This window comes from Pituophis catenifer, unplaced genomic scaffold (assembly GCF_029215685.1).
Source record: "Pituophis catenifer annectens isolate HBS135680 unplaced genomic scaffold, rPitCat1.0.hap2 SCAF_7, whole genome shotgun sequence".
Taxonomy (NCBI): Eukaryota; Metazoa; Chordata; class Lepidosauria; order Squamata; family Colubridae; genus Pituophis; species Pituophis catenifer.
The window spans coordinates 71961138-71988402 of record NW_027256887.1 but is presented as its reverse complement, the minus strand read 5'-3'; the positions used below and the strand labels follow the sequence as shown (position 1 = coordinate 71988402).

Genomic DNA, 27265 nt, shown 5'->3' with positions numbered 1-27265 from the left:
TTCTAGCGCGCATGCACACCCGATAATCAGCTGGCCACCATGCATGCACAGGCCGGTTTTTGGCATTGCCGCAAGCACGAAGGACAGCTGATTGTCGTGCGTGCATGCACACCAGAAACCCAGAAGACAAACAGGCAAGGCCGCACGTGCCAGGCGACATGGCTTCGCATGCCACTTTGGGCATACATGTCATAGGTTTGCCATCATGGACCTACTGTGTTTTCCCGAAAATAAGATCCTGTCTTATATTTTTTTGAACCCTGAAATAAGCACTTGGCCTTATTTTCAGGGAGGTCTTATTATTTTGGGGCGCGTGGAGCAAGACAGGACTCCTCTTGCCGTCTTACTTGATTTCCAGCTCTGTCTCCCTAACCAGAGGAAATAGTGGGGACCAGCTGCGCATGCGTTTAAATATTTTCGGGGAGGGTTATTTTTGGGAAAACACGGTAGATGACTGAGAATCTCCATAGGCAATAATTTGCATAATGAAATCGTGGCATGTGTGATTCCATTATGGTTTCTACCAGACTGTTCAGATAGAACATTGTTTCTCAACCTGAGCAAGTTTAAGACGTGTTGACTTCAACACTTAGCATGCTGTCTAGGAAATTGCAGGGGTGAAACTTCACAGATCTTAAAGTTGTCAAGATTGATAAACACTGTGATAGAAGCTGAAGTAGGAAGATAGGCATTATGGATTCAAAAACTCAAATATTGTGCCACATGACAAAGAACATTGTCTTTTATCCAGGTCAGCTATCAATACGTTTTGCAGACAACTATCTGTATATATTGTACATTTTGTAGAGCCATTGGCACTCTGAATAGTAAAAACAAGATAAATGAAAACCAAATGCAATCTCAATCCATCCAACGTATGCTGATAGGACTACGCACAAATTTCTTAAAACAGGCTCATATATCATAATTCTTGCATTATATAATTTCCCTTCACCAAGAACAAACACAAAGCAGAAATAGCTGCCAGCTTTAATAACTATTTTCAATATCCTTGATTCTGGGTGAAAATAATAGATTTTATTAAATGCATGATTCTAGCTACCTGGCTATCATATGTGGTGATAGTACTATGAGGTGGAAAGATGCCTCTTCTATGGGATACAATGGACATCAGAACCTATGGTTGAGTGTAGAATTTTCAGAAGAGGTTGTTTCTTGAAAATATAAGCTTCCATCCATATGACCTAATAAATCCATAAAGCAGCGTTCCTTATGACAGATGTGCTTGGAATGCAAATTCTAAGATTCCAAAGAGTTATAATCTCAATGCATCTAGATTAGGGGTGTCAAACTCGATTTCATTGAGGGCCACATCGGGGTTGTGTTTGACCTCAAGGGGGTAAATGGGCACGGCCAGGGTGGGCATGGCTGGGGTGGGCGTGGCCAACTCAACATCCTGCAGCCCTCTGCCAGCAAAACAGAGCCCACGAGGCACACGGCCCTCCCAAAGAGACACACTCCATTTTCGCTGGCAGAGGCACCACGAGCCAATCCTTTGCTTTTCCAGGGTGGTCCCGCAGGCCAGATCTAGCACCCTTGGGCCGGATCCGGCCCATGGTCCTTCAGTTTGACACCCCTGATCTAGAACGTTCCAATTTGAAGAACCTCATGACTTATAATACAGTATATATTTACTATACTATTACAGAATACTATTTTTCTAAACTTTCTTGTAACAGTGAGTGTTCATCATTCAGAGTTTTATTTCCTAGCTTCCTAGCTTATTATTACTGAACTACCTTAAAAAGTTGTCTTAAGAGTTTACTGGAGAAAAAAAGGTTAAAAGCTGAAAAATTGTGGCATGATGTTAGATTCATTTTGGATTGAAGCAGCATAAAAGCACTTGCAAATGAAAATAGTAATGTCATGTAATGATGCTAAATCTTGTCCATCTGAAGCTTCTTATCCTTGCTTTGATATTTCAGTAGTTTGGAGGCAAAATAAATAGTCTCATAAAAGATACAAAACAAACCTGAAAAACTTTCAAGTCACTTCAAGCAGACTGGAGTAAATTGGAGGATACATTGCTGGGACAAAATAATACCAAATTTCAAAATCTTTAAAGCTTTCTTTGTGTTAAAAAAAATAAATAATAACAAAAATTTCAGGAAAAAATCCAGTTTCATTGGTCCTCTGATTAAACTCTTTAGAAGATTAAGTGCCTGCCAGCTAAGAACAAAAAGGCCAATGAGGACAACAAGCAGTGACCAGGAAGCAACAAGGTGTCCCAACACAGTGCACTGTAGCCCAGGTGTCCCCAACACCCAGTCAGTGATCGGCACCAGGTCACAGCATGCCAGAAACCAGGCTGCGCAAACAAATGAAGCCCATCTGTGGATGCAGGTAGCATGCAAAACCATGCCCCCTCTAGTCCACGTAAAAACCTCTCACCAAGGAACCAGTCCCTGGTGCCCAAAAGGTTGGGAGCAAAGGTGGTATTCAGCCATTTCGGACCGGTTCACCTGAAACAATAGCAGAAATAGTGGGTGGGCCCGCCTATCCCAGCTCTATGCCATCTTATTTAGGCATGTTTTTGAGGCCGGCCGCATGCACGGAAGGCACGTGCCTGAAGAAAGCACATGTGCAGAATGCCGGGCGCATGTGCGGAAGGCAGGCACACACACAAACCGGGCACGCGCACACATGAAGCAAACATGTGTGCGCATGGCGAACCGGTAGTAACATAATGAGAAACCCACTGCTGGTTGGGAGCCGCTGCTGTAGCCAACTACAGTAGAGTGCAATGAAGTGCAGCAGGCATAGCAGAGAGCACCATTCATGGTAGTCCAACTCAGAATATTCTATTTTGGATATATAGATGGTAATAAGTTGCCTACCAGTGGGCTGGGGAGGTGGGTTTCAGCAGGTTCTGAACAGTTCTGGAGAACCAGTAGTGGAAATTCTGAGTAGTTCGGAGAACCGGTTCAATACCACCTCTAACTGGCCTCACCTCCATCTATTCTCTGCCTCCCAAGTCCCAGCTGATTGGGAGGAAATGGGGATTTTGCTGTATCCTTCCCCTGGAGTGGGGTGGGAATGGAGATTTTGCAGTATCCTTCCCCTGGAGTGGGGTGGGAATGGAGATTTTACAGTATCCTTTCCCTGTCATGCCCACCAAGCCATGCCATACCCACCAAGCCATGCCACGCCCACCAAGCCACACTGACAGAATTGGTAGTAAACAATTTTGAAACCCACCACTGGGATGTACTACATGAAGGGTTCAAATTTTACGTTCCAGTTTTTTGGAAAGTTAGCAGCTCACACTCATATTGGAGCAATCTAGTTGTGCATATTAGCCCTTTGCCTTTTAAATCAAGAGACTGGAAAGTTGTGATTATGTCTCCATGTCAATAGTTTATAGCCAAGGACCTCGCATCTATGGTTTACACATGAGTTAGCATGCTGAGCCCAAAAGCGGGGTGAACAACCAACAAATGCTATTTTATTTCAAGAGACTTAAGGCAGAACTGGAAACTTTCATTCAGCCCAAGAAAGAACATCATGGGAAATAGAAATTAAAAGAAAGAGACTCGTGTGATTAATTGTTATTAGAGATTCATTTTTATGAAGGTCAGTTCTGAAAATTTTGTTGCATGATCTTCTATCTTTAGGGAAAGTGCAAGATACTTAATATGGAGCATGGCAGTCATTATAGAAGGGGGAGACATGTGAGGAGCAAGCTTTGAGAAAAAAGAAGGGGCCTCATTCAAATTCTTCATACAACGTTATACAGATTCAGTATAGTTGCTACATCCTTAATTCATTCCTGGACTGCCACTGCAGCTTCACCTCACATTTAAGTTTTGCCCCTACCAAAAAGTACATGTAACCAACTTACTCATTGAGCATAGGCATGGATGTCCTTCTCTTGCTTTTCTGCACCATATTGGCCTGGTTCCTAAGGGAGATTCGGATAAGGGATGGAGCCAGCCGACATGGTTCACCATCCACTTGCATGGGGATGGACTTATATGTTAGTAGAGTCACTTCCCGACATTGATGTAACCTCTCTCCATGACCTCCTACTTGAAGAGCCGCCTTTCCATGACATAAAGAAGGAGAAAAGAGAGGAAATATTATATGTAGATATTTCTTTCTTCCTTTTTTCCCTTTCCAAAACAAAAGAAAGTTTTAAAAGATTCTTAGATGGTATGCACAATTCTTGCCTTATCTTAAATAGAAGATGGCCAAATTGTGTGGCCAATATCCCATTACAGAGTTATCTTGCTAATAGCTTACAACAGTCTGTCTTCAGTTCAATCCTGATACCACAAGATAAATCCTCCTAAGGGCTTTTTTTCACAACAGTAGGCAACCAGGAAGTCTACTTCATCCATTGTTTAAATTGGGAGAGATTAAACATGGAAGATATTTTCATGGAAAGAGGGACCATCTTTTGAGAAAACATTGCTCCTTGCAGTATCCTCATCTGCCACATCTCAAAATCAGTAAGCAAGAAGAAAAATATCAAGTAGAGAGAGGAATCAGTTGCATGCAAACCATTTTTTCAAGCACAGGAGTGGATAGTGGTTAACCATCCTCCACTGTGTCCTTAAGTTGGCAAATCTATCTAATACAGATGCATACCAAATGCATAATGTTCATTGCCAATTGCCATTTAATTCATTTTGTATGAATGATTGCCTGATAGCCCGGTAACTAGTATGAGAAGAAATGTATTTTAAAAAGTACCCACCAAGGATGCCATGGTGAATCCAATGACCTCAATGTAACCATCATCATGTCTCTGAGGTTCAAATTCTCTATGGTCTCCTGGATTACCCCAGGGCATTGTGCCAGCACAATACCTATAGAAAGAAGTTGAAGCTGTAAGGACTTCAGTGAACATTCAGCCAATTTTATCTTCATCAGAAACTCATATAATCAAGCACCTATGTAGCTTTGTTCTGTACAAATGACTTCTGAGAGCTAAGAGGTCTTTCTTTCCTTTGTTACAGTGATTGTTCAGAAAAAAAAATAAGAGTCACTTTTCCACATAGAATGTAGACTTGCCTTTGAGGCAGGGATCTATTCTATTCTATTCTATTCTATTCTATTCTATTCTATTCTATTCTATTCTATTCTATTCTATTCTTGATATAGGAAGGATTCTCAGAGTGAAGATTCATTCTTTCAACTGAGATAGGGATACATGGCACCACAGTTAGATTATCTTGATGTAGACACATGTGTAAATCCCAGAGCAGGCTCCCTCATGAGACCAATCAAGTTGTGTTGGAAGGAACAGGTTGAACTTGACCCACCATCTGCAGTCCTCTCATTCTAGGTGGTATAATCTTGCATTTTGATGCAGTTCTCCGAATATAATGCAAAATATGGGTGAGAAATATGTGCCTTCAAAAGCAGATTAAAATTAGAGTTGATGTTCTGGAGATCTCTTGTAGGCTACCAGCACTTTCAAACTGCCTATCCATTTTTGATGGCTCAAAATAAGAAGTCTTTGGAATAATTCTGTGGTATTCTGGGACCACATCACTTTTATTTGGTATGTTTTTTTAGGCTCAAATATTGGTTGACTTGGGTGATCTCTATAGATGCTTACTCATGGAGTCTCACGTTGGGGAAAGGACCTTCCAAGTGAGATATTGAGGCAGTGGAAGAGAAGGTCACAGAGGCAGCAATGGTCATGAAGATGGCAACAGTTTTGGGGCTACACTATGCATACAGTCACCTTCAGTTTGTTGCAAAATAGAAGTCTGTGAGTCTATTGAACAATAGATAAGCATATCAATGCATATGTTTATTTTGTTAGAATAAGAGGAAAGCAGCGAGAATGATTACTTTGGATCAAGGGTGGGTAGCATTTGAAGGACTGAAAGGGCTTCAGTTCAAACTTCTGACCTTCTGGAGGTCCACTGAAGGTCTTCTGACGATGGTGAGACATCGCTAAAAACAGCCCAAACATTTTTGGCCTGGATTTTCCTCAGCAAGCAGAAAGGTTCCCTGAGACATTCCTTAAAATCATCCAAAACCTGAACAAATGGCCAAATCATACCACTGAAATCTAGCCCTGATACCAGAGGTGGTATTCAGCAGGTTCGTCAAAGGCTTTTAAAAGCATTTTTTTTTTTTACAACCTCTTCGGCCGAAGTGGTTGTAGAAAAAATGCTTTTAAAAGTTTTTTTTAAAAAAAGCCTCTGATGATCACGCGGCTCAGCTGGGATCGTCAGAGGCTTTTAAAAGTATTTTTTTACAACCTCTTCAGCCAAAGTGGTTGTAGAAAAAATGCTTTTAAAAGGTTAAAAAAAGCCTCTGACGATCCCAGCTAAGCAGCATGATCGTCAGAGGCTTTTGCTTTTAAAAGTAAAAAAAAAAGATTGCGTGCCACAGCTGATTCCCCCCCCCTCATGTGCTGTTCTACTTACCGCATGCCTCCTTTTGGCATGCACTGCGCGTGTACACTTCGCATTTGGTGTGTGGTACGCATACACAACCAGCGAACCGGTAGTAAACCAGTTCAGATTTCACCACTGGCGCGCGCTCACATTTGCAAACCGGTAGGGAAAGTAAGTGAATACCACCCTCTAATTTTGGCAATGTATACTAGAAATCACATGTAGCCTGCACCTCATGAATTCCCAATTGTTTTTGAAAAACATTAACTCCATATAAAAAAAAAATAGCCAGAAGACTTCAACTAAATCTGTATGTTTGTGTATTTATTTTACTTATTATGTTATTTGGTCAAATTTATATGCTGCCCTTCTCCTGAAGGACTTGGGGTGGCACACAAAGGATTAAAACCGTAGAACCGTATCTGTGTTTGCACACTCACACACATCTTTAAATCTCTCTTCAGTCCTGGCAAATGCCTGGACAAGTCTGTGCCATTTTCTTGACAAGATTTTCAAAAACGGTTTGCCACTATCTTCTTCTTAGAATTGAGAGGGAGAGAAACTCACCCAGCTGACCTACTGCCTAAGGCAAAACAAAAACCAAATGGACTTTCCATTTGTAGCTGATGCCTTTAACCCTTATATCAAACTAGCTTTTTTTTCCCCAATTGAAATATGTTTATGAAATGTTCTTCCTGCATAGCAGGAAATGCTCTTCCTGATACAGCACAGATGAAGAAAGGTCAGCATAACCATCTCCAGATGGTCCAGGGAAAAAAAAGTATGTTGAGTACTTCTGCTGACCCTTTTTAATTTAAAAATACAAATTCTCAAACAAAAGTCAAATTTTTGACTTTTTTACATGTATTTGTAAAAATACAAATTCTCAAACAAAAAAAATTCTCACAAAAGTCCAAATCTTTTATTACCTTACTTTTCTGGCGAACATATTGACTCATGAATGAGGGTTCGGGCTTTATGGGCTGTTTATCTGACAATACTTTTTAAAAAGTGGGTCAGGGAAGAGCTATGTTATTATAATACAATATGATACCGTGTTTCTCCAAAAAGGCGGCCAGGTCTTATTTTCTTTTGACCCCCGAAAAAACGGCTAGGCCTTCTTTCTAAAGGGTTCTAATTATTGACTCACCTCACGGCGGTGGCACCGACAGCCCCACCCAGCTGGAGCCCACTGCTGGCCCACTTCTTCTGCAGCTGCTTGCCACCACTCGCACGCATCGCCCCGGCCTCCATTTTGCCTTCAGATGCCTGCCAGAAGGCATCGAAGGCAAAATGGAGGCCGGGGCGATGCGTGTGAGTGGCAGCAAGCAGCTGCAGAAGAAGTGGCCGCAGAAGAAGGCAAGGCAGATGTCGGGATGTGCAAGGCCTGGTAAGTAGGGCAGCTCCACACACACCCATCCTCACCCTAGCTTATTTTTTACCTGTGTGCCTCGCCTCACCCCCTGCACCCCAGGGTGGGTGGGGTTTTACTTAAGGCTAATTTTGTGGGTGGGGCTTAATTGGATCGCATGCGCTCAAAAACATGATAGGGCTTCTTTTCAAGGTGGGTCATCTTTTTGGAGAAACACGGTATATCCACAATATTCTAACAACAAACACAGTATTTCACATCCACTCATGAAATGAAGACGTTGACTCTTTTTATGGAGTCAAACACATATCAGAAATTTTGATTTTGTTTTGTTTTAATTCTGCATAGGGGGGATTAGAGGCAGGACTGAAAATGTTGAAAAACTTCAGACTTATTGGTGACAGAGATTGACAGTGGCCAAATTACAAGTAAAAAAAAAACTTAAGGAAGGATAAGGGAAAAAAGTATATGGATTTGGAGAAAGGCAGATTATCATACAAGAGCAAATCAGTTTTTTTTTAAAAAGCATCAGAAAAAATCTGTTTTCTGTGTCTCTCCCCCTCTTGAGCTCAATAAGACCAAGTTCATTCAGACACAAAACCTTCAGTAAAAATTCACAAACGGTGTTTTCAAGCACTTCATAAAATCACATCAGGAGATTTGGGATGCAACCCTGTCATTATGCAGGCTGCCTAGTTTTCTACTAATTAATAAATTCCTAATAAATACATTTTGCTTTATTTATTTGGGGAAAGCTGAAGCTTAAACAAAACAAGATTTGGCTTAGAAAATCTGCTGATCTGAATATTTAAAAAAACAGATTAGGTTTGAGAGTTTCTTTGGTTTCATAACTGATTTTATCTTATGGCCTTCAACAAATAAACTTTGACCATAGCACTCATAAATGGCTAGGAAAGCTATTGAATTAAAGAACAGGAAAAGAGGAAGAATTAGAAGATATTCTAATATTAGAAGACATTCTACAAAAAAGTCAAAATGATATTAGTGGTCCTCAGACAAACAATACCAATCATAGTTTATCTGAGCTATTTGGTAGGCTGACACACAAAGTTGAGAGCCATTATGGTATAGTAGTGGTTAAGGTGCTGGCCTAGAAACCAGGAGACTGGAAGTTCTAGTTGTCTCTTAGGCATGAAAGCTAGAAGGGTGAACTCTCAGCCCAACCCACCTCACAGGGTTGTTGTTGTTGTGGGGAAAATAGAAGGTGGGAGCACTAGGGAGTATGCTGCCTTGAGTTGACAAAAAATACAGACATGATAAACCAAATAAATAAATACATTCAAATAAATGTATGCACAAGGTTTTTGTGTGTTTGTTTTCTACTCTTTTGAAACATCGAACAAAGATTCCATTACATGAGTCCTAGAATAAAAAAAAAATTTTACCTGGGTATGTTTAAAAATACTATACATTGAAATTTCAGCTCTTGAATCTTGGAAGTCAAGTCAGTCCCATCACACTGCCAGAGAGTAAGAGAAAGAAAATGAAAGCAAATATGAACAGACGAACTTTATAACAGAGTAATCCATTGATGAGAAACAGGATCTTGAAAGTTGAGAAAAGAGTACAGTCTTGGAGCAGTGGATATCCAGTTCAAATCAGAGTGCCCTGAAGACATAAACAGGTGTAGAATCTCAGTAGGTTGCAGTGCAAGATTCAGGTTATTTGGTTGGAATATCTACCTAAGAGGATCTGGCAAGTGGAAAGGTACTTTGGAAGATACCAAGTTGAAGACTGTAATACTTGTTGTGGCCCGCCATCTGCCAGTGGAGCTGGTGGCAGACTCGGACAATGAGGAGGTGGGGAGGAATTTGGGCCAGTTCTGGAGTCTGGGGAAGGCTCTGATGGATGCACTGTGTCAGACACAGAGATAGAGCCAGAGCTGTCTGACATTTACCAGCCACCGGAGAGGCACACACAACCCCCCTGTGCTCCTCCTGCTTTTGGCATCTGATGGCACGGTGGACCCGGTAGGCCCGTTTTTCGCCCTCCCCAGGCTCCAGAGCCTGGGGAGGGCAAAAACAGCCTTCCCCACCCGTCCGGAGGCCTTCCAGAGGCCGGAAACAGCCCGTTTGTCAACTTCTGGTGGGCCCAGAAGGCCCGAAAATCAGCTGACCAGCGCATGCTCACGTGCCCACCAATATGGCTCTGCGTGCCACCTGTGGCACGCGTGCCATAGGTTCGCCATCATGGTTCTAGAGGCTCTGCAGTGTGGTCATTGTGTTGTTACTCTAACAAATTATCAATGTTACCAAGAAGATGAAAGATGTCCTGCCAGGTCTGGGAGAACTCAAAAGATATGAAGTGAGATCCTTTCAGTGACTGATTGAATCATGCGCCTAGGGTGGATTCATATAACATCCTAAAAACCTGAGTTAAAAAGTGACAATATTTCTGTTCACAGGGCACAAATACCAAAGCAAATCATTTCTCTATAATAGCTTAACACAGTGATTGGCCATAGCAGCAAAACAATTGCAGATTCCTACAAAGTTCTGAATCATAAACAATCCAATCCCATTTTAGCTTGAAAGGGACATGGTGGCTCAGTGGCTAAGATGCTGAGTTTGGCATCTTAGCCACTGAGCTAAGGAAGTTGGCAGTTCAGCGGTTCGAATCCCTAGCACTGCATAACGGCGTGAGCTCCCGTTACTTGTCCCAGCTTCTGCCAACCTAGCAGTTCGAAAGCATGTAAAAAATGCAAGTAGAAAAATAGGGACCATCTTTGGTGGGAAGGTAACAGCACTTAGTCATGCTGGCCACATTGACCACAGAGACGTCTTCGGACAGCGCTTGCTCTTTGGCTTAGAAACGGAGATGAGTACCGCCCTCTAGAGTCGGAAAGGACTAGCACACATGTATGGGGGAACCTTTACCTTAGTGCAGTGGCCCCTAACCTTTTGGGCACCAGGGACCAGTTCCATGGAGAAAGGGGTTTTTTTGTGGACTGGAGGGGACGTGGTCTTGCATGCTGCCAGCATCCCATGGATGGGACTTCACTTGTTTGTGCAGCCCAGTTATTGACATACTGCGGCCTAGTACCAGTCCATCGACTGGGGGTTGGGGACCCGGGTCTAGTGTATAGTATGAACCTAGATTTTAAATCATGTAATTCTAGGTTCTGTGACTCAGAAGGATATCTTTCATCATGTAAAAAAGCTCAGCCAGCTAGGAAAAAAGGCAATCAAATCAATTCTGGACAAAATCAGAATTGGATTGGGACCATTCACATTGAAGCACCTTAATAATGCACATACCTTTTCAAAATTCTATAAGTCAATAAAAATGCCTTACCCAACCCCCTCCCCCATGTTTTGTTTCTCCTTCCATATTATTATTATATTATATTATATTATATTATATTATATTATATTATATTATATTATATTATATTATATTATATTATATTATATTATATTAATTATATTATATTATATTATATTATACAATATTATATTATATTATATTATATTATATTATATTATATTATATTATATTATATTATATTATATTATATTATATATTTATTATATTTATTATATTATATTATATTATATTATATTATATTATATTATATTATATTATATTATATTATATTATATTATATTATATTATATTATATATATATATATTATTATAAATATATATTATATTTTATTTTTTATTTTATTATTCATATTTCTATGCCGCCCACTCTCCAAGGACTCTGGGCAGCTTACACCAAAGACAGTATACTAAATAGCATATTGCCCCCAACAATCTGGGTCCTCATTTTACCCACCATGGGGTGGGTAAAGGCTGAGTCAACCTTGAGCCGGTGAGATTTGATCTGCTGATCTGCTGAACTAGCAGCCAGCTGAAGTAGCTGCAGTACTGCACCCTAACAACTACACACCTTGGATATGATATGATATGATATGATATGATATGATATGATATGATATGATATGATATGATATGATTATATTATATTATATTATATTATATTATTATATTACATTATATTATATTGTTATCTTATCTTATCTTATCTTATCTTATCTTATCTTAGATTAGATTAGATTAGATTAGATTAGATTAGATTAGATTATTTACTTTATTCATTAAACATGAAACTCAGTAACTGAACATTCAAAAATGCATCACAAATATCATTGACTTGTGCTAATGGTTGATACGGGGTGCTGCCAGCATCCTTTGTTGTTGTTGTTGTTGTTGTTGTTGTTGTTGTTAATTGCTAGCTGAGGCTGCAAACAAGAAATATTAGTCCTATGCGAGGATTCTTTCATTTTTTTTCCCCAGTGAGATGTTTTTTGTCACCTTTTAGCCTTCCCTAGAAGCACTCAAGGCACAAATGTCCAGGCTCAAATTATTGTACTTTGGACACATTATGCGAAGACCCAGCTCTCTGGAGAAGGCTTCTAATGCTGGCAAAGGTTGAAGGACAGAGAAGAAGACAATGACCAGCAGCAAGGTAAATGGAGTCCGTTACCATGGCAATGGGGGCACTATTACAAAATTTGAAGGATTAGGTTAGGGACAGATCATCATGAGGAGAATCTATGTGGCTGCTAAGGGTTGAAAATGACTTGATGGCACATAATCTGTCAGTCATAACTTTCTTAAGCACCTCTCAAAGCCAGAAGACAATTCTCTGCAGATGCAGCTCATGTGGAAAAAAGTCTCTTCCAGCTACTGCCCAAGGACAAAAATGAAGCAGGTGAAATTAGGTAATATGAGGACTTTGCTCTCACAAGGGAGGACATGCCTCGTTTTACAAAGTAGATTTGAGGGGGCAGTTTCCTCAGTACTTTCTTAGCAAAGACCCACTCAAATATTTGCACAACCTTAATAAATTCCATGTGCATAAACAAATGACAAACAAGAAAGTTTCAATTATGCCCAGAAAATAAGATAGTCTATCCCCTGAAATTATTTCTCTGTCTTTATCATTTGTTTTGATTTAAAGGCATCGAAGTCTTGTTTCCATTAAAAATGGTCAATTCAGGCATCAAACCCAGGACCTTCATTCATGTTAATATAAATGAGACTGTCCTTCACTCATGTTAATATAAATGAAAATGACCTTCACTCATGTTAATATGAATAAAAATGTCTTCAATGTTTTTTTCTAGGCTTCAGACAAAGTGTTCAAGCTGACAGGTCATTTCCCAGATTATAGTCATTAAAAGACACAAAATACTCTATTATACTTACCACAACTTTCACGTGTTTGGATAAATCTCTAGAGCTTCTCTGAAGGAAATCTGAAAAAGCTGCCTAGATTATACAGGAACAGAAGCAATACAGAAAGGTGAAATATATTTTTTTCCTGAAATTTTTGACAGTATTTCTAGAACATCAAGTGCAAACTTTATCTAAACTTGGAAAGCAGTCTGTACAAAACAAAGTATGTGATTTCTTCTCTTGATTATAATTTATTTTCCATGTCAACAATTATAGAAATATTTGGAAGCAGTATCTGCTTCTTAGTAGTCTCTTTTTTAAAAAAAAAAAATCCCTTAAATTGGAAGACATTAAGACAATAAAATGGAAAATAAGACCAAAATACACCAGAAGACTAATCAGTGTTTTTCTCTGATAATCCACACTCTCCTTCTCCTCCTCCTCTTGCTCCTGTATCAGTTCAATACAGGGACAGAAGAATGAAAGGCTTCTGGATGCATTAGCTTATTTTTAGCATGGGCATTTGCTTTAGTTTTTCTGGAGGCTGCTGGCTGCATAGAGACTGAGTTCCATTTATATGCAGCAAGAGTCAAAGTAATACCCAAACCACTTAGCATGGTTTAACAATAGGGGTGTCAAACTCGATTTCATTGAGGGCTGCATCGGGGTTGTGTTTGACCTCAGGGGCCGGGGGGCATGGCCAGGGTGGACACGGCCAGCTCGACATCACTCGTCGAGGCTCCATTTTCAGCCGCAATGACCTCCTGCAGCCCTCTGCCAGCAAGAACAGAGCTTGGAGAGGCATCGTGCAGCCTGCCTGGGCTCCATTTTCGGCTGCAACAGTCTCCTGCAACCCTCTGCCAGCGAAAACAGAGCTTGGTGAGGCCACTCCCAAGCTCCATTTTCACTGGCAGAGGCACCGTGAGCCGGTCCTTCGATGTTTCTAGGGCTGCCCCGCGGGCCAGATCTATGCACCCTGTGGATGGATCCGGCCCACAGGCCTTGAGTTTGACACCCCTGGGTTAAGGCATCAAGCTAGAAACTAGGAATCTATGTGTTTTAGTCCTGTTTTAGGCATGAAAATTGGCTGGGTGACCTGGGCCACTCTCTAACTTCACAGAGCACTTGCTTTGGGAAAAACAGGAGGAGGAAGGTGTACTGTATATGCTTGCCTCAGAGATGGGATTCACTTACCTTCCCTACTGGTTCGCAAATGTGAGTGTGCGCGCCTCCCTCCCTCCCCACCTTCCACGCATGCTCAGTATTGCATGCATCTTCTTTGCTCTCGCACACGCCTTCCGCGCATGTGCATGGCCTCCAAAACGTGGCTAAATAGGACGGCATTACATCCAGGCAGGTGGGTGGGGCCTACCGCAGTTGCCAAACCAGACAGAACCGGCTGAATCCCACCACCGGTTTGCCTTCTTGGATTACTTATAAAATAATAAAAGGGATTTTTTAAAAAATCTAATAAACAGTATTTAGTATTTAGGCAAAAGCATACTGATAGGTAAAATTTTACCTAAAGTGTCTTTCTGATTGCTTATCTAAAGTACAAGTCCACAGGAACAGTAGCCAATGTTGCTTTTCTCTTCGAATCTATACAAAACATTTGTTCCTTTTAAAAACCTTTGATGCAATAATTCTATATACAGATATAAGTAGCTTTAAGACCTACTGAACTCATTTTTCTCATTAGATATGCCTAGGGCCGTGCTCTTAGAGACTAAGAGACTAACAGACTATTTGTTGCTAATTGCTCAAAATAAGAACCAAAAAAAAAATCAGAGAAAAAAAGAGACTATATCAACTCACCCCGGCATAAAACATTTTATTTCGAAACCGGCTGTTGAATTTTTCAGGATTTGCCTCTGTAAGAAGGAAGAAAAAGAAAGCCGAATTTAAAAACTCTTTTACAAAGTCCATTAAACACTGCACTGGCTTTGCACTCTTAGCTTTTTCAAGAAATAACAATGAATCAAATGGTGATATGAACTGGCAGTAAAGAAATGTTTATCTAAATTAAGTAATGAAGTGCCTTTCCATAATGCAAGGAAGATTGAATACAGTATTTACTTAAGAAATAAGAGAAAGAAAAAAAGTATCTCAAAGACTAGCATATTACTGAATTACCAATTTTCTAAGGCTGCAAAATTCTTGACTTGCATTGCTTATAGGAGAGATAGCTGCAGCACTCAAAAACTTCTAATAGTTGATGCCAAGGTACAATTTTTAATATGGCAAAAAGAGAACATTATTACATAAATTATTAAAAAACAATCATATTAATTTTGTTTGATTTTAGCTAAATATAAATCAAATTTATTTTATTTTTTAACTATCCTTTTTTTTACTTGCTATCAGGTGTCACACATCAGGCATGCCATAAGTCTCACTTCTTCAGACACTTAAATTCAAATGTCTATGGAGATTCTCAAGTCATCCAGGTCATGGTTGTCCCAAAGATGCTTTTTCAAGAGGCAACTGAACTTTCTTGGGTTTTTTTGAAGACATTTCTCTTTTCTCATCCAAGAAGCTTCTTCAGCTCTCCACCATCCAGTCAGAGATGAAGAAGCTTCTTGGATGAGAAGCAAAACGTCTTCAAACAAAAACAAGAAAATTGTCTCTTTAAAAAACACCTTTGGGACTTAAATTCAAACTCCACCCAAAGCTTTCAGACACAGTTTGGCAAGATTAGTCTCTTTCTTGCAGACAAGGGTGAAACTACTTACACAAAGAAATGTCGCCTACTGCACTAGAGGCAGTCCTTGACTTACAACAGTTCATTTAGTGACCATTCAAATGGCACTGAAAAAAGTGACATATCAACATTTGTCATAGTTATGACCGTTGCAGCATCCCTATAGTCACTTTATCAAAATTCAGATGTTTGGCTATGATTCATATTTATGATGGTTACAGTGTCATAGGGTCGTGTGATCACCTTTTGCAACCTTCTAACACGCAAAGTCAATGGGGAAGCCAGGTTCATTTAACAACCCTATTAACAGTAGCAATAGCACTTAGATTTATATACCGCTTTATATATGCTTTACATATCTGCAAATATGCTGAGTCAGCATATTGCCTCCAACACCTCGGAAGGATGGAAGGCCGAGGCAACCCTGAGGCAAGAAAGGTCATAAAATGGAGCAAAATTTACTTAACAAGTTTCCCACTTAGCAACAGAAGTTTTGGGTTCAATTGTGGCCATAGGCCAAGGGCTACCTGTATATAGAAGTCAAAGTATATGTATTAGACTGTGTTCTGTGCCTGCCTTTCTGAGCCATTGGATACTTGGCTGTTCCTCTGACAGCCATGGAAAGAACCTAATATATGCTGATATAACCGTTCTGTCTACCTGAGAATTGCTGGTTTGCTACATATTTTTCACCTACTCTTTGGAGCAAAGCATTTAGAGAGAGAAACCTTGATGTTCATGTAAACCAAAGCACCACTTCCCCTGATTTACATAGAAGATATTTTAGCTTATGGCCAAATTACAGAGGAATTATTGAGTCTGTTATCTGCACACCTCTATAACTGTCTGGTTTGGTTCTGCAACCCAACAAGACAGAAACAGACTTCAGAGGATAATTAGAACTGCAGAAAAAACAATTGCTACCAACTTGCCTTCCATTGAGGACCTGTATATTGCACGGGTCAAAAAGAGGGCTGAGAAAATATCTGCAGACCAGTAGTGGGTTTCACTTACCTTCGCTACTGGTTCGGAACTGTGAGCGTGCGTGCCTGCATTTTTGCTTCACTCGCACATGGCGCTTCTGTGCATGCACAGAACCTTCTGTACATGCGCAGAGCGTCCATGATGACATCCAGGAGGGTGAGCAGAGCTTCCTGCTGCCGCCGCTACCAGTTCACCCTAACCATGCAGAACCGGTAGAAACCCACCACTGCTACAGACCCCTCAATTCCTGGACATAAACTGTTTCAACTTCTACCCTCAAAACGACGCAATAGGGCACTGCACCCCAGAACAACTAGACACAGGAACAGTTTTTTCCAGAATGCCATCTCTCTGCTAAACAAATAATTCCCTCAACACTGTCAAACTATTCACTAAGTCTGTATTACTATTACTATTAATCTTCTCGTCATTCCTATCACCCATCTCCTCCCACTTATGACCGCATGATGATAACTTTGTTCCTTGTATCCTAATGATTTATATTGATATTGATTGTTTCCTAGTATGACTTGATTGCTTATTTGTACCTTATGACTATCATTAAGTGTTGTACCTTACTATTCTTGACAAATGTATCTTGTCTTTTTATGTACACTGAAAGCATATGCACCAAAGACAAATTCCTTGTGTCACACTTGGCCAATAAAGAATTCTATTCTATTCTGTTCTGTTCTGTTCTGTTCTGTTCTGTTCTGTTCTGTTCTATTCTATTCTATTCTATTCTATTCTATTCTATTCTATTCTATTCTATATCCTATCCTATCCTATCCTATCCTATCCTATCCTATCCTATCCTAAATTAGCTATGAATTTGCCTCAACTGACATCTAAGTGACACAAGGAGAGCTCTCCCAATCCTTTGGAATACCCAGTTTTCTGCTAATGGCAGCAGTAGAAAAACAGCTTGGTACAGGTAGGATTTTAACAAAGAAGAACTAACAGTTAAATTCATGTAAGAGCTAAGAAATGGCAGAAGGAAGGAGATCAGAAGTTTTTTTTGGGGGGGGAAGCTGACTGATACCCCATCAACTAAATGCAATATGCAGTAAGAATATAGCAAAATATTTTTTTAAAATAATCTAATTTTCCCTGTTATGTTAAAGCAGAGGTGTGTGTAGAAGAGAATAGCATTAAGAGAAAATATAGATGCTATCTGACCAAATTCTTGCTTTAAAATATACAGTTTGTCTTGCCATAGTTTTTCTCTCTCTCCTCTGTTTATTGAAATGCATATGCATGTATTACACTGACATCTCTGGAATAACATTCATTTATTCTTTATTAAGCGTTATGGCTTCATTATTAAATAAATCTTCTAACGCAGAAATCATCAGTCAAAATATTTAGCTGCAAGTATATTTGGCAAGTATTCCAGCACATGTTCATACAGAATAAAAGTGCTACTGTCAACCCTGTCATTTCTTTGCCTTTTCAAGAGCCTTCATTATGAATCGGACTGCTTGCTGCCTTTGTAACATGGAAAAAAAACCCCGTGCATTTGCTCTTTCCATCAAGCAGTCAGACCTTTATTTAATCTGGCATGTCAAGAAAAAATGAGATGGGGAGAGAGAAACTTTTTGAATTGGGCTTGATGATAGCATGAAAACAAGGACAAATAAGATTTGATGTTCCAAATTCATAAGAATAAATCATCCAGATTCTTAACGGTTTTAGGTATCGTCTGTGTATTCTCCCGCCATCCAGGCACATACTCTAATGCAGGGGTGTCAAGCTCAATTTTATTGAGGGCCGCATCAGGGTTGTGTTTGACCTTGGGGGGCCAGGGTGGGTGTGGCCAGAGTAAGCATGGCCAGGTCAATGTCACTTGAGTCGTGAGGCGTCTGTGGTAACCTGAGTGCTCTGGCAGCAAAAATGGGCTCCATTTTGGCTGCGATGGCCTCCTGCAACCCTCTGCCAGTGAAAACTAAGCCCGAGAAGGCCGCACGCAGCCCTCCCGAGCTCTGTTTTCACTGACAGAGGCACTGTCTTTCACTGTTTCCAGGATGGCCCTAGGGGGCCAGATCTAAGCATCCCGTGGGCTGGATCTGGCCCCCTGGGGCCTTGAGTTTGATACCCCTGCTCTAATACAATGCAACTTTTAATAAACTGGTGCCTTTCAGATGCTCTAGATTACAATTGTCGTAATTCCCAAACTGGAGGGGTGAAATCTAATTTTCCCACAGGTCACAGACTTTGAATTAATTGTAATACACAGAGAGTATATATAGAGACTTTGATAAGGCAACAAACAGATAAACATGGTTTAAGCCCATATGAAGGGTTTATGAAAACATCTCAGACAGGCACCCTCCTAATTCTCAAGAAGATAAAAGAGGGAGGTGGGGAAGCAGAATAGAATAGAATAAACAGAGTTGGAAGGGACCTTGGAGGTCTTCTAGTCCAACCCCCTGCTTAGGCAGGAAACCCTATAGCAGTGGTCCCCAACCCCCGGTCCGCGGACCGGTGCCGGGCCGTGGAGTACCTGGCACCGGGCCGCGCAGCGGCCGGGAGACATGAACGCTGCAGTGCAAAGGCTCCTGGGCCGTGCGCAAAAGCTCCTGGGCCGTGCGCAAAAGCTCCTGGGCCGTGCGCAAAGGCTCCAGGGAAGCCCCGCGCAGGTACGCACGTGTGGCCCAAAGCCCCCACCCCTGCGCGCGCTCAGCGGGCCACGGTAAAATTATCAAAGGCTGATTGGTCCGCGGCGATAAAAAGGTTGGGGACCACTGCCCTATAGCATTTCAGACAAATGGTTATCCAATCTCTTCTTAAAAACTTCCAGTGTTGGAGCTTTTACAACTTCTGGAGGCAAGTTGTTCCACTGATTAATTGTTCTAATTGTCAGGAAATTTCTCCTTAGTTCTAGGTTGCTTCTCTCCTTGATTAGTTTCCATCCATTGCTTCTTGTCCTGCCCTCAGGTGCTTTGGAGAATAGTTTGACTCCCTCTTATTTGTGGCAGTTTTTACACCTGCATATTTATACTTGCAAGATCCATTCTAATAAAAGGAATGGTAGGTGTATGTGGCATCTGGCCTACCATACAAGAATGACATAACATGATTCATGAACGATTGCCTTGGTAATTGTCAGCCTTTGGAGTAGATCAGAATAACAATACAATGTCATGTAAGTCAGTACTACTTTTATTGTAAAGCTATAGTAACAGAATCTTGAAAGGCTGAATGGGCTTCTTCCTTTCCTTTGCTTTCCTTTCCTTTGCTTTCCTTTCCTTTGCTTTCCTTTCCTTTGCTTTCCTTTCCTTTCCTTTCCTTTCCTCTCCTCTCCTCTCCTCTCCGCTCCTTTCCCCTCCCCTCCCCACCTCTTACTCCTTTCCTCTCCCTTCTCCCTTCTCCCTTCTCCCTTCTCCTTTCCCTTCCTCTCCTCTCCTCTCCTTTCTCCTTTCTCCTTTCCCCTTTCTCCTTTCTCCTTTCCTTTCTCTTTTCCTTTCCTTTCCTTCTTCATGGGAAGATTTTATCTGAGAGATTTTCACAGGTTACAATCCTGATCCTATCTCAGGTTTCTTTTATCTAATCATTTTCCTGGTGGTGGCCTACTGTATCTCCAAGCCCTCAAAGATATTCCATCTATCATCTACAGCAATCGTGTTCAGATTTTTATTGCTAGAAGGATACTACTGTATTGTAAGACAGAATACTTTGTTTACATGAAGAAAGGCAGATTGTTAGAATGCAGTATTGCAAGCATGTTTACATGCTCAGAGCAGTTTACAAACTGCTCAGAGAGTTTTCTAAAGAACTGTGGAGTTGTATATATGTCTAATTTGCTATCACTGCTACATTGCTTTTGTATGATACATTTTTACTTGATATATCAACATTGCTCCTGAAACAACCACATATGCTCCCTGTGTGCATCAGTACATACAATACATCCTTTCATGGCAAGATACATAATTTTTCAATGAAATCAGACTGCAAATGCCATGCCAAGTCTGATTCAGATGACCTACATAGAAACATTTTTGGCGTGAAATATTTCATACTAATTTAAGATTCCCTGCTGGTTTCTGTTAGTCCAGTTTTGCTTTTTAAATCAACCAAAATTAGCTAGACATGATTATTCTAAATGTTGATATGTTGTCTGAACTGGAAATAAATCATCTCTACAGTGGTAGCTGTTAACCTGACCGTGATGTGGGATGTGTTGTTTGTTGAAACCTTCACAATAGGTAAAAAATATATCAGCCAACATTTTCCTTATCATTTGGCTAAATATCTGCAGTATTTTTAATTCATTCAAAACATTGGCACATGATAATCCTTTAGCTGCTGCTGATACTTTTACAGAAACTAACCATAAATACAATACATATTCTCACTGAAGGGAAACTAACATTTCTCACCTTTTCCTTAATTCTTCCATTATTTTCTTAAGAATAGGAACAATTTTCATCCCCCTTTTCTCCCACTCTATACTGTAACTTCACAGCTGGCAAAATTCTATCTATTCCATAGACATTAAAGACATACCGGCCAACTTCAGGGCACATGTTAAGTGTATCTAATCCTTTTTTCTAGATGCACACTTTGAGAGAGATAGCTTTAGTTCTCTCACCTCGAGATTCATGGAATTCCAGCGTGACATGGGCATCAAATCCGAGGCTGAAGTAATTATTGAAAACATTGAGGGGGAGCTGCAGTGATGAGATCAGAAGTAAAAGAAAAAGAAACTTTGTAGAAAAGGCAATATAGAAAAATAAAATAGAATTGCAAACACTAGGACTCACTAAGCAAAGTTAACTTTGTTATTTCAGGTACAAGTGTGTGTAATTTTGGAATAATGTTGTCTAGTCATACTCATACAAGTAGACTATAAATTGGAATCACTAGTAGATGTACAGTAAAGGGATTTGCATACATAGGACTCCTAACACTTTCACTAGTGCGTGGGTTTTACGTCATGCTTACTGGCTAATTGTTGACAGGTCTGAAAACAATAAATAGCCAACATAGTGGAGCAAATAAACAGAGGCTGGTCAAAAATGAACAAATAGTAGGATTCCATGTCTAGAAATATTCCATGTCTAGAAATATTCCATAGCCACTCTGCACGATCTCTGATCTTCCAATTCTAGTCTACTTTATAGAGAAAGATTTCACACTAACCTTATGTGTTCCATCTTCAAGTTCATTTGGGGGCAAATCAGGATTTCTCTCCACTTGAAGATTCCAACGATCTAATTGAACGATGGCTCCATCTTCTACATGACAGAGAATTTTCGCAACAGGTTCATCAGTATATCCCTGAAGTAGGACAGACAAGTAGGCAGATGGAAATAATCAATATTTTGTCTTAATAAATGATTCATTGACTAGCCTATGGGATACTCATCAGTACTTACTCAAAAGCAGCTAATTAAATCTTCATAATTCCCATCATTGGTACATGGACAAGACAGGGCACAAGAAATCCATAAAATATTATGCATAAAGTTTTAGAAATATTAGATTACACTGGGAATGAATAATAATAATAAGTCTAAGGCCAATTAGCCAACTAGCCCTGCGATGGTTGTGTTTATTTCATTTAATGGAAAAAAGAAAGGAAGAAAAGTAGAAGTGGAAACTTTCTACTCTATGCATGAAAAATAATGCACCAATTAGAAGAATATTTTTTATACATTTCCTTCCACAGTTTGGGCCTCCTCTTTCATTTTCAACAAAAAGTGAAATGACAACCAGTCAGACCTGCATTCAGACTTACCCCTCCCCAGTTGAGAGTGCGAGCAAGATCATTCCCAGTGCCGAGTGGAAGTACAGCCACAGGAGGCTGGGGATTCAACTGTAACTCATCCAGAATGGAGAGGATCCAGCCAACCTAAGCATCAACAGTTACAAAATTGGATGTAAATTTCTAGACCATACCGAAAGACGGATCTAACCAGAGTTTATGGTTGCAATTATGGTGGTTCATGGAAGAGATTGATGAGGAAGGCTCCGAACATGAACACTCATGGAAATAGATGGATGAGGGAATTACAGATACAGTGTGGGGCTACCATATCTGCACTGCAAAAATGTGAATGATCAGTGGACAAAGAATGAACTATATTATAGCTATAGCTTGTTTTCTCTGTGAATGATACGATATACAGTATAACACTGAACAATGTAATGCATTCTGCTTTCATCCTGTCCAAGAGAAAAGCATATAGATAGCAATAGCATTAATGATTATATAGCACCCCATAGTGCTTTGCAGTACTCTCTGGGCAGTTTACAATGTAAGCATTATTTGCGCATTGTCCCCAACAATCTGAGTCCTCATTTTACCGACCTTGGAAGGATGGAAGGCTAAGTCAACCTTGAGCCCCATCAGAATCAAACTCCAAGCTGTGGAGAGAGTTTGCCTGCAGTTTAACCAGTGGTGGGTTGTCCCCGGTTTGGACCCGTTCTATAGAACCAGTAGTAAAACTGACAGGAGGCTCCACCCACCAACCCCGATGTCATCAGGAAGCTTCTGCGCATGTGCCCCATTGCAAACCGGTAGTAAAGGTAAGTAGTACCCACCCCTGAGTTTAACCACTATACCACCAGGGCTCTAGATGTCAATCTCGATGTCACTAACAGCATATCTATATTTCCCCCATTCCCCTCCCAACCACCAATTCATATTAGTTAAGGAAGAATATTTAAGAGAATTGCTATAAGAACAATCAGTGAGATGCCCTCCATTGAAAATTATGCGGAACAGCACCAATAAAAATGAATTGAACTACCTTAGAGTCAGGTTTTTGGATATATAAAAACGAAAACAAAAGCCTGTTTTTCGATATATAAAACTTTGGGAGTTCTAAATATGGCTGAGTGTTGCTTTTAACATTTTAGGAAATGACTTTGTTACTTATGCTAGAAGTCATAATAAAATAATTCACAGAGACTTAAATCCTCAGGATGATATTTTAGATTTGGGATAGGATACCATCTGATTAGTTTTGAAGCTTGATGGAAAAATCTGAGGCTAGGAAGAATTTGAACTGACAATATTTCATTTATCATCAGAAAAAAAAGGTTAATTCTGAACAGGGACACGAGAAAAATCTTCTCCTTTCTGTTTCCTTTCAATAATGCAAAGTAATAAGTAGTCTTACTGAATATTCACTAGATCCATTTGAACAAGATTTTCATTTCTAAATGTAATGGCTTTTGGAACAACACAACATTAATTTCTTTCAAATATAATCTCAAGAAAGATAAATCAGGCATTGCTCATACTGATGAGACGGCACTGCCCCCATTCGCTCAACATGTGAAATGCAGGGGAAAAGATACTGAAAGCAATACATCCAGCCCCATGGCATAGATGAGCTCCAAACCCATTAAACAGATGAGCCCAGCACTCCATAAATACATTTTAGAAAGCCATCTTTGAAAAAAAGGAAGAATAAAACCAGTCAGTAGGATCGTACAAGCACATAATAGCAATAGCATTCTTTGATTTTGACTTCAGTGTTCTCATGCTATCATGAACAGTTGACTACTGCAACTTAATTTGCTTGTGTGAATAGAACAAGGCAGAGATATAAGCCAAAAATTTAAATTGTTCCATTCACACACACACACACACACACACACACACACACACACACACACACCAATCAATAGTCTGTTCTGCAAGACAAATATTGGACAAGCGTGTGTGAATGAAGTGAGTGACTAGCCCTCATTAAAATATGTTTAAAGCTTTTAATAGGTGATTTTGACTAGTTAGGATAGAAGTATTACATTCTTCAATATTATGTTATTTTTCAAGGAGAGAGACAGAGGGAGGGATGGAAGGAAGAAGAGAAGGAGGGAGACATAGAGAGAAGGATAAAGAGAAAGAGATAACTATAATCTGCAAGATTTGATTAATTGATTAATTGATTGGTTGATTGAATTTATATCTCTCTTGCATGTGATTCCAAGTAACGTACGCAATTAAAACCCAAACTAACAATCAGAAAATTCAATTATTAAAGTCAATTAAAACAGTAAAAGCCTATTTTATTTTAATAATTTCACCAGCAATCATTGGTAGTACCTCTTACTGTTAAAAAGCAAAGCTAATGAAAAGGAATTGGCCTTACTGTTCCATCGCCACCACAAGCCAGGATTCGCAGATTTGGCATTTTTCTGTACAACTCAAGCCTAGTAGAAGAAAACAGAGGGTAAAAGATTTTTTTTTTTAAATCATGAAGACAGATTTTTGAAACGCCTCTGCATGATCAAGGCCCCCTAGTCAAGCATTTATTATCAGGAGCACAAATAAAAGTGGACTCACTCAAGAAACAGACATTGATTTTTCCATTCCAACTGCTTCACTCTGGCAAAGTCAGGCTCCGTTCTAAAGCCAATCCCTTTACTAAAAACAGATATGGTGAGGAAGATAATACATATTTTACAGAAGTTACTGGGTCATGTGCAGTATATGTGGTACCTCGCTCAATAGTAATAACTTGGACCTTGGAATCCTAGTGGACAATCATTTAAATATGAGCCAGCAGTGTGCTGCAGCTGCCAGAAAAGCCAACACAGGACTAGGCTGAATAAACAGAGGGATAGAATCAAGATCACATGAAGTGTTAATACCACTTTATAATGCCTTGGTAAGGCCACACTCGGAATACTGCATTCAGATTTGATCACCATGATGTAAAAAAGATGTTGAGACTCTAGAAAGAGTGCAGAGAAGACCAACAAAGATAATTGGGGACTGGAGGCTAAACATATAAAGAACGGTTGCTGGAATTGGGTATGTCTAAGAAGGACTAGGGATGACATGATAGCAGTGTTCCAATATCTCAGGGGTTGCCCCAAAGAAGAGGGAGTCAAACTATTCTCAAATCACCTGAGGGCAGGACAAGAAGCAATGGGTAGGAACTAATCAAGATGAGAGGAGCAACCTAGAACTAAGAAGAAAGTTTCTGACAGAACTGTGGAACAACTTGCCTCTAGAAGTTGTAAATGCTCCAACACTGGAAGTTTTAAAGAAGAGATTGGATAATTATTTGTCTGAAATAGCAATAGCACTTAGACTTAAATACCGCTTTACAGTGCTTTGCAGCCCTCTCTAAGCGGTTTACAGAGTCAGCGCATTGCCCCCAACAATTTGGGTCCTCATTTTACCCACCTCATAAGAACGGAAGGCTGAGTCAACCTTGAGTCTGATGGGATTTGAACTGTCAAATTGCAGGCAGCCAGCAGGCAGCAGAAGTAGCCTGCAGTATTGCACTCTAACCACTGCACCACCAAGGTATTTCCTGCCTAAGCAGGGGGTTGGACTAGAAGACCTCCAAGGTCCCTTCCGTTATTCTATTCTATTCTATTCTATTCTATTCTATTCTATTCTATTCTATTCTATTCTATTCTATTCTATTCTATTCCATTCTATTCGTCTATGGGGGTTCCCAATCATCCAGGTCATGGTTGTCTCAAAGGTGCTTTTTTTCTCAAAAGTCAACTAGACATTTTGTTCTATTTCCTTGTGAAAATGTTTTGCTTCTCATCCAAGAAGCTTTTTCAGTTGTAACTAACCGGTGGGAAATGGAATGATTTACATGGTATTTATTTATATGATTTATATAAATCTTTTCATTCCCTAGTTAGTTAGAACTGAAGAAGCTTCTTGGATGAGAAGCAAAACATTTTTAAAGTAAAAACAACAACAACAACAACAACAACAACAACAACAACAACAACAACAACAACAACCCAAAGTCTAGTTGGCTTAGAAAGCACATTTGGATTCACATTTCTCAGAAAAGTATTCTGGATTCAAATCATTTTTAAAAGGCCTTCCAGAAAGAGATATACCAGTAATTAGCCAAACTTTAAAATCTTCAGGATTTGAAAAGTTAAACCCACCAATTGCAAGTGAGCCTGGAAAGCAGTTGCTAATTAATTCAGGTGGTGGGTTTTTTTTTTCTGTATTGAATTTAATGAGCTTTGAGGCTCTTTACCAGTTAGCAGCCTAATTCACACATTTTGCACTATGTCACAAAACAGTTGCTGGGTTTAAAGCTATTATGCAAATTGACTGGCAGAATGTTATCCCAGAAATAACAAATTGTACTCTGATGCTTAAACAAAAAAAAAAAAAAGACCAACAAGCTTCTCTGTGGTTCTCTTGTTTTCTGAAACTTGGCTCGGGATCTGCTAGCAATTCCCTTGGTTATGTCAAGCCTTTTTTCACATATAGACATAGTAAAAAACATTTAAAAAACAAAAAACAAAATAAGGCTGTTCTGCTTTTGAAAATATCAGGAATACAGGCATATCAGATGAGAGTCAGACAATATCCAAGAGTGCCATCTTGTGGCATTAAAAACATGCTATATGGGAATTTATAGAGCAGATATTTCAAACAAGATTTTTTAAAAACCTTCAAACAGTATTGTGTGACACTGAAATATCTCTGTAATTTTCTTGGTAACAACAGAAACATTGCAAAATATGGCTCTCTTTTAGATTATTTGTAACTTCCCAGTCTAGGATTTTCTAATAATCTCCCATCCAAATATTAACAAAATCTGACTTTCCTTAGCATTTTGGTATCTAAGCACCTAAGCATTTCCCAATTTCAGCAACTTTAAGATGTGT

General features: G+C 39.7%; 1 protein-coding gene across 1 annotated transcript in view; it reads right to left on the bottom strand.

The window, feature by feature from the left end:
• Positions 1 to 27265, bottom strand: part of DGKI (diacylglycerol kinase iota) — a 341772-nt gene that overhangs the window by 121977 nt on the left and 192530 nt on the right. Inside the window, 9 exon segments of the mRNA XM_070948056.1 lie at positions 3863 to 4062; positions 4721 to 4832; positions 9159 to 9232; positions 12991 to 13053; positions 14776 to 14831; positions 21240 to 21318; positions 21791 to 21928; positions 22389 to 22502; positions 24754 to 24814. Coding sequence (XP_070804157.1) covers positions 3863 to 4062; positions 4721 to 4832; positions 9159 to 9232; positions 12991 to 13053; positions 14776 to 14831; positions 21240 to 21318; positions 21791 to 21928; positions 22389 to 22502; positions 24754 to 24814 — 897 coding nt within the window.